The sequence below is a fragment of the Falco punctatus genome (genome assembly GCF_963210335.1).
Source record: "Falco punctatus genome assembly, chromosome: 6".
In the NCBI taxonomy this organism is placed as follows: domain Eukaryota; kingdom Metazoa; phylum Chordata; class Aves; order Falconiformes; family Falconidae; genus Falco; species Falco punctatus.
In genome coordinates this window covers 10,070,304-10,078,684 of record NC_137585.1, presented here as the reverse complement: position 1 = coordinate 10,078,684, position 8,381 = coordinate 10,070,304, and the positions used below count along the sequence as shown (strand labels likewise).

Below are 8,381 nucleotides of genomic sequence, written 5' to 3'. Positions count from 1 at the left end.
ATGAAGGTCTCTTGACTCTTTCAGAGATGGACTAATCTGGTCATCAGCTCCTTTCCAGTCCTCTTCCCCTGACATAAACAGTCCCACTGAGCTTACGTGTGGCAAAAAGAAGCATATGCCAAAAGGGAGACAAAGCAGAAGAAAAGAAAAAAAGGAAAAGAAAAGAAAAAAAAAAAGAAGAAGGAAGGAAGGAAGGAAGGAAGGAAGGAAGGAAGGAAGGAAGGAAGGAAAGAAAGAAAGAAAGAAAGAAAGAAAGAAAGAGAAAGAAAGAAAGAAAGAAAGAAAGGAAGAAAGGAAGGAAGGAAGGAAGGAAGGAAGAAGGAAGAAAGGAAGAAAGGAAGAAAGAAATGGATGCTTACTGGTAAGAACAGGCAGTTTGTTAAGTGCACCTTCAGGCCCACAAAGACATTTCAGCACTCCTGTGTAAAGGGAGTAAGAGCTTTTGCTGTTGTTGTTATTTTTTGTTGTGTCAAACTTGTCGAAAATGCATGCCTATGCTACATGAGGTTAATTGCTGTATTCCATATGTATTGAGATCCTTTGCAGTGAGCTATAAATGGAAAAAAGCAACATTCAGGCTCCCCAAACCACCCCGAGCCTTAGCAATCCATCCTGGTCTCCTGACAAAGAATCGCTGCATGCAGCACTTTTTACATATGCAGGATGATTATCATTCTGCTCATTAAACTAAGGTGTGCATACCCAACTGTGGCAGAAGTTAAGTTACCCAAAGTCAGGCCTCCTCTCCTAGATGCTACTTTCTAATCATCAGTCCCACAGCACTGAATTGATTATTGCTCTTTAGTTTATTCTGATGGTTGTTTTATAAGCTGAGTGCAGCATTCAAGTCCACTTTGACATGAGAAGTCATATCATAGAATTCAAGAGTTTGGGAAGATCAGGACGACCGGAATTTAACGGGGAGATAGGTGTACGATGGGCAGGGGCGTGAGTGGGGGACAGGAAGGAAGCTTTACAACATCTACCTAGAGGATGTAATGCCCTGTTTTATATGATGCTTTGCATTTCGTGCAGGAGTTGAAGCTCCCTCAGTTCATGATCGCTTTTCCATTGTTAAGATTCACAGAAGCCACACAGTGAGAAAGAAAGTCTTTCTGGAAACCTGGCAGGTCAGGCTTGTGCGTAACTGCAGAGTTAGGGTTGTTTTTTAACTCTAAGTGTCTTGATTTTATATATATTTGTGTGTCTGCGTATCTGCATGACACACATATGCGCAGACACACATATATATTTATACACATATATACATATATCAGAAAGATAGGGGGGAAAAGGATCTGTACAATGTGGAAGGAGAAGTGTTCAACAGCAGTTGGCCACATGCTAAATGCAGAATGAAGATCCTCAACTTAGTCCGTTTAAGAAATCAAGATTAGTGCCTACATTAGTTCAGATCAAAGGTTATTCTCTTCCAGGGCCTGGCAGTCAAGGCTGGCATATTGCAGAGGATACCTTCTAGTGTTGCTTCCCTCACCAGATGATGGTGGAAGTAGAGTAAGGTTAGAGGCCAGAAACAAGACTATGGCTCAAAGGATCTGTGACGGGATTTAAGATCTGACAGACTGGCAAAAGGGGATGGAGGAGGCAGGGATGGGAGCACACTAGAAAGTCTCTCCCACCTACCTGCCAGGGAATCCAAAGGAAACAAAAGCACAGCCCTGCAGTCTGGCTGCCTGACGGGGCGATGCCGCAGTTCACACTGGTCCCTAGTTCCTCCTGCGTCCTGTCGTGCTGGGACAGGCTGCCAAACAGCCATCTCAGGGAAAGGAAGGGCAGATACGAGGATGGCAGCGACGTCTCTATAAACAACCTAGGGAAACTTGAAGTCTTGCATAAACAAAACTATGAGTTATTTGGCAGAAGCAAATGCTGAGCCCTGCAGCATCGGACTGGCTGAGGAAGGAAGGTATCCCATGGGCGCTGGTGGTCTCTGCCTGCCTCTTCTGCGTCCCTCTCTCACTCTTGCTCATTTTTTTCTCTGTCCCCTTCTGTGCCGTGCCAGGAGGCAGCACAGAACACCCCTGACAGTGTGTTGGTGCCTTGCCCGTTCCTTCACTATCTCTGATCAGCTCAGTTTCTGGAGGCACTTTCAGCAATTTAGGGGATGTAAGATAAAGGCACTGCACAACAATCTAAATCAATCTGTTGAGTCTCTTCAGTGATTTTTAGGGGAATACAAAAAAGTCTCAACTAATGACTGCAAAAGAAACCAGCTGCTGCAATTTGGATGCATATAATAGATAAGTTTCATTTACATTCTGAGAATGCACCAAAAAGCATGCATCTGCACCTTTCAGCTATAAAAGATACTAGGTTTTAGGTGTTGCTATATATAACTTAACTTTTTAATTTTCCATATAGCTTTCCCTTTAAGGGATGGGATATGTTCCTTTCCGACAACGCCTGGACAAAAGCCAACACATTTCCCTGAGCAATGCAGGAAAACAATCAGGTTTCTCTGACCAGTTCATTCAGGCCCTCGGTCTACCAAGCACTTTTTTTAATTTTGTTTTTATTGTTGTTGTTGTTATTATTATTATTATTTATTATTATTATTGAATGCATGCATTAATTAATTCAAGTTACACCTTAATCAAATAGGCCATAATGCTGAATATTTGAACATGCTTTGATCTCCAAAAGTTATTGTTCCCATTGACTAACATATGCACTTAAATACAGTACTTTAAATTACTAGTCAACGATTTAATAAATTAAGGAGTGCACTTCTGGTGAATGCAAATCAAAAAATAAAAATAAAATAAAGAAAAGAAAAGAAAAGAAAAGAAAAGAAAAGAAAAGAAAAGAAAAGAAAAGAAAAGAAAAGAAAAGAAAAGAAAAGAAAAGAGAAAAGAAAAGAAAAGAAAAGAAAAGAAAAGAAAAGAAAAGAAAAGAAAAGAAAAGAAAAGAAAAGAAAAGAAAAGAAAAGAAAAAAGAAAAGAAAAGAAAAAAGAGAGATAAAGGACCTATTTTTAGAGGATTCAGTTCAAACGAAAGCTTATCCGCTATTGTCTGAGGTAACGTTTCAAGCATGCGATTATAAAATAAATAGCATCAAATTCAAACATGCTTATATTAAACTCCATTGTGCTATCTTGCAACAGAGGGGCTTAAAGTTTTGTATCCAGTTCTGGACAGGGAAAAGGAAAAGTGTGTTTAAATCATCTGCATGTAAGAGAACTTAGCAGCATTGCAGATGTTTTGTCTTCAGTTTTGTTTGTTGTTTTCCTTTTAGAATAGTTCTTCTATGGACAGCAAAAGAGACCAGGCTTAAGTACGTTTTTAATAAGGTGCTGTGTGGATCTGTAGATTGGAAGTATGTAACCTTTCACATAAGGGGTGGAAGGAAAATTTGCGCTCCTCCATAAAAACCGTGGCAAATGCTTGCTGCAGGTTTTTGCTAATCTTTTTATTATTATTATTATTATTTGATGCACTTTCTTGCAACTGTGCAGTTTTGCAGAATATTTTTACTGGAATCCATGCATATGCTTTATAGCTCTAAAAACTGTCTTGTTTAGTTTAGGTTAAACTTAATCAAAAAAAAAGGGAGATGGGAGAGGAAAAGTTTAGGTCTAATGTCATACAGCTTAAAACTAAACTAGTTCAAATGGTTATAATTTACCAGGTGGAAAAAGCTTTTTATAAATAAACAAAATCTTATCTTTCATGGATCCTGGAAGCTTCCTAATCGCTGAGCAAGACTTCGCAATGCAACAATGCATTTACGAGGTAAATAAAGCATTCAAAGACTATCAGTAAAGCATCTACAAAGTGTGACTGTGTCACTAAAGTCTTCAAGCTGTGAGTGGGGATTTTGGTTTGTTTTGTTTACACATCAGTCAGCAGCTTGCTTTTATTAACACAGTTTTGGTTGGCTACAGTGCAGTTGCCAGTTCTGAGATTAGCCTCTCTAAAATTGTCTATGCTATTATTCATATCCTCTTCGATTTCCATGTACTCAGATTTGCTGATTGTGGAGGAGCTGCGGCGACTGAGATCACTGTCAGATGCTAAATTAGGGGAGCTAACGTGAAGTAACTGAGCCTGTTCTTCCCCTTCTGTTTCTCGGTGGTAGAAGTAGTTGAAGTTGGACACGATGACAGGTACAGGCAGGGCAATTGTCAGCACACCAGCGATGGCACACAAGGAGCCTACGATTTTGCCTCCAATTGTCACAGGGTACATGTCACCATAGCCCACAGTGGTCATGGATACCACCGCCCACCAGAAAGCATCAGGGATACTTGTGAAATGAGACTCAGGTTCTTCAGCCTCAGCAAAATATACCGCACTAGAGAACAAAATCACCCCAATGAAGAGGAAGAAGATTAGTAAACCTAGCTCTCTCATGCTTGCTTTGAGGGTCTGTCCCAAAATCTGGAGGCCCTTAGAGTGCCGGGAGAGTTTGAAGATTCGAAATACTCTTACCAGTCTGATGACTCTCAGGATGGCCAAGGAGGTGGCCTGCTCTCCTTTCTGAGTCCCCTCCCGCTCGGCCATCTCGGTGCCCAGGGTGATGAAGTAAGGGATGATGGCCACAATGTCAATGAAGTTCATAATATTCTTGAAGAATTCAGTCTTGCTGGGGCAAGCAAAGAAGCGCACCACCAGCTCAAAGGAGAACCAGATGATGCACAGGGTCTCCACAACAAAGAAGGGATCTGTGAAGATGTTGGATTTGTAGACCTGGGTAGTGTTGTCAGTGCGATGCACTGTATACTCCTTGTCCTCCTTCAGCTCAGGTAATGTCTCTAGGCAGAAGATCACAATGGAGATGAGGATCACCATGACAGAGACTATTGCAATGACCCTTGCAGGCCCAGAGCTCTCTGGGTATTCAAAGAGGAGCCATACTTGGCGTTGGTACTCCCCCTCTGGCAAGGGTCTCTCCTCATCTTTGATGAACCCTTCATCTTCCCGGAACTTCTCCATGGCCTCCTCACCCAGCTCATAAAATTTGATCTCCTCAGAGAACATGTCCAAGGGCACATTGACTGGCCGGCGAAGCCGCCCCCCAGACTGATAGTAGTAGAGGATGGCATCAAAGCTGGGCCGATTACGGTCAAAAAAGTACTCATTGCGCAAGGGGTCAAAGTACCGCATGCGCTTCTTGGGATTGCCCAGCAGAGTGTTGGGGAACTGGGCTAAGGTCTTCAGCTGCGTCTCAAAGCGTAGTCCCGCAATGTTTATCACTACGCGTTCACAGCACTCATGGTCATCGTGGGCAGCGGGCTGGTAGCTATCCTGGGGGTGGCCAGGTAGCGCAGAAGTCTCATCCATGTTCTCTCCAGCCATCACGGTCATGGTGGCACACGGGAAGGGGGACCCAGGGGAAGGGAAGAAATGACGGAGAGGGACTTGAGAGGGAGGAGGAGGAGGATGGAGGAGAGTAGACAGCCCCAGGGCAGTTCAGTGGCAGGGGAGGCTGGGGTGGGGGTGAATGGACGGACAGACACAAAGTCTGCAGGGAGGGATGATGAGTAGGGATGGAGAGCTTGAGGAAGGGATAGATGAGGAGCCTAGAGGATGGAAATACCCAAAAGGGGAAAGGAGAGGTGGGATGAAGGGAGAGGCATCAGGGATGAGGGGAGGGGGAACAAAGAGGGAAGAAGTACCTTTAGGGGGGGAAGAGGGCAGGTAAGGTGAGGGGTCCTGTCCCCCAAGCCGGGAGGCTGAAGGTCTGTGGAGTGCACCCCCAGGCTGGGGTCCCCTCCCCAGCTGTCTCCTTTTGCCTTTAACTCGATCCGTCCGCTTTTCTCGCCGACTCGACCATCACCGCGGCTGCTGTCATAAAGTTACCACACACACACACACACACACACATACACACAAATAAATAAATAAATAAATAAATAAATAAATAAATAAATAAATAAATAGATCAATCAAGGGGGCGGCTGGGAGGCGAGTCCTTGCAATGCCAACTCAGCAAATTTCCATCTCCTGCCCCCTCCCTCCCTGCTCCCCACTGCCCCAGTCCTCTCCGCTTGTGCACTGGGGAGGGAGGGATGGAGGTACTCTGCTTCTGAAGGCATAAATCTCACTTGCAGGATGGAGGCTGCCAGGGAGGAGAGAAACATAAGAAACCAGTCCCCAAGCCCAACCACACACACACGCTCAGGCGCAATGGATTGGTTTCCACACCAGCAAGAACATCCCGCTCTGCCCACTACGGCAGCACATGCGGAGCCCTACGTGTTCCCACACATCCCCAGACACGCACCGGGGCCTCCAAGGCAGGAAGGGGACGATGTGGACCCTGCGGTGCCCTGGGTGCATCGGGAGGGCTTCCCAGGCAACTTCAGCGGGGTCAGCTCCTGCAATAAGTCTCCTGACCACCACGCTCCCCACTTCACTGGCGATGGAGACTTAGCTGAGCACTGACAACTTCATCACACCAATTGAGGGGATTAGGGGAGGGGAGGCAAGGCATCTCCTCTCTTGCTTTGCAGCAGCTAAACACAACTAAAAGAGAGACGAGGACAGGGAGATCGACATCCCAGGCCCAAACTGTCCAAAATAGAGTCCAACAGCAGGGGGGGGTGGGGAAGAAGAGGCTTTTCCTTACCTGCTCCGAGTGAGGTGCGCTGGTTACGAGTAGGAGCCAGTGCCGGAATGCGTCAAGTCGCCTTGCAGCAGCATCCAAAAAAACCAAAACAAAACAAAAACCGCAGCGGCTAACTCAACCCTCCTCCTCCTCTTGCGCCCCTCTTAATAATACAGTGATCGCTTTACAGGGCTGCCTGCGAGACACTGAAATATTCATACACTGTCTTAGGCTGCACCAAGGGCGAGTGGGTTTAATTAGTTTCTGCCGAGAACCGCAGTGGGGGGTGGGGGGTGGGGGGTGGAAAAGAGTGCAAAGTACCTTTTCCAAAGGCTTGAGTTAGTAAATAAAATCAAGGCGTCCTAGATAGCTGCTGGCTCTCCTGCTCTCTTCCTTTAAGATCGCTGGAAAAGGAGCCGGGCGCTGGGCAGCGGCGGCTGGGGAGGTGTGAGAGAGCCGCAGTCCTGCAGCCGCATCCCCGGAGTCGGTCTTGGCTCGTCCCGGCAGCAGCAGCAGCGGCAGCAGCAGCAGCAGGAGGCAGGAGCAGGACGCGTGTGGCAGGAGCGAGAGGGCTGCTCAACGCATAAGAGCGAGGAGCAAACTCGAGCCATTTCTTGACGCTGCAGTATCAGCAGAAACCTGAGAGCTGTTTGGTGCAGCTCGGGGAGCGGGAGGGCGGGGGGGACACGGGACCGGCGGGAGGAGGGGAGGCACGCTGCCCCCCGGGCCGGCCGCCCCCGCCGCCAGCCCGGCCCCCGCCGCGGCACGCTGCGCGCCGCGCCCCCGACGCAATGCAGGCGGCAGCCCCCGCCGGCCCCGCCGCCCGCTGCGGGACACCGCGCCCCGGCCCGCAGCGCGGCTTGCGGGGAGCCTGCGGGTCCCGGGAAAGGGGAGCGGGGCGCTCAGGTGGCCCGGGCAGGTGCGCGAAGCCCCCGCCCGCGCCGCGCAGAGGGGGCAGCGGGCAACGGGGGGTCGCTTACCCCCCCACCCCCCACCCCCGACCCGGCCCGGCTGGTGGGCGGCGGGGCGCTGCCCGCGGGCCCAGCGCGGCCCCTGCGGGGGAGGCGGCGGGGGCTGTGGGCTTCACGCATCCCGCACGGAGCGCGGTGCTGCGGCCGCGGCGGGCGGCGGTTGCGGTGCCCGGAGCCACCGTGAGCGCGGCCGGCCCGGCTCGGCCCGGGGTCCTGGTGCCGCCGCCCCCCGCCCCGGCCCGCCGAGCGCTCGGGGGCCGCGCAGCCGGAGCCTGCCGGGCACAGCGGCGGAGCCCGGATCCGAGCGGCGTGGCTGGAATCGGGGGAAAGAGTTAACCGGCATGCAGCGTATCATGGGGAAATTGCCCTTCCATGCTGCTTTATCCCACCGAACTCATTTAATTGATGAATCACCTAACTTCGAGATGGAGAAGACCTATTATGTCATCAGCTTCCCTCCCCTGCCAATGCAGGATTGTTCCCTACAGTATTCGATCGTGTACATTATATAAAAGCCTGCTGCTCACTTTGTCAAAGCGGGCGAGGTGATCAAATACAACCTGGGCCCGTGTAATTTGAAGCACTCCAGCGCTAGGTAACACCAAGCCCGTGTTTAACAGACCTGGTCTCGTTAGCTTTCTACTGCATAATACATTAACTTCACTTAAGAGCACCACCTTGGCAGTCCAAAAATACTTAACCACCTGACCTCACAGACACTTTGTCTCTTCTTCCCTTCCCCTTATTTATCCTCGAGTTTCATTGGTTTGGGTTTGGTGTTTTGTTTTTTGGTGGGGTTTTGGGGGGTTTTTGTTTGGTTTTTTTTCTGATGGTGATGT

The 8,381-nt window shown here is 48.8% G+C and overlaps 1 protein-coding gene across 1 annotated transcript; it reads right to left on the bottom strand.

The window, feature by feature from the left end:
* Positions 1 to 250: 250 nt before the first annotated feature.
* LOC308065365 (potassium voltage-gated channel subfamily A member 1) lies at positions 251 to 8,295 on the bottom strand. The gene has a single exon (XM_080391240.1). The coding sequence runs from the start codon at positions 5,326 to 5,328 to the stop codon at positions 3,853 to 3,855; it is 1,476 nt and encodes a 491-aa protein (XP_080247366.1). The 5' UTR covers positions 5,329 to 8,295; the 3' UTR covers positions 251 to 3,852.
* Between the last annotated feature and the right edge of the window lie 86 nt (positions 8,296 to 8,381).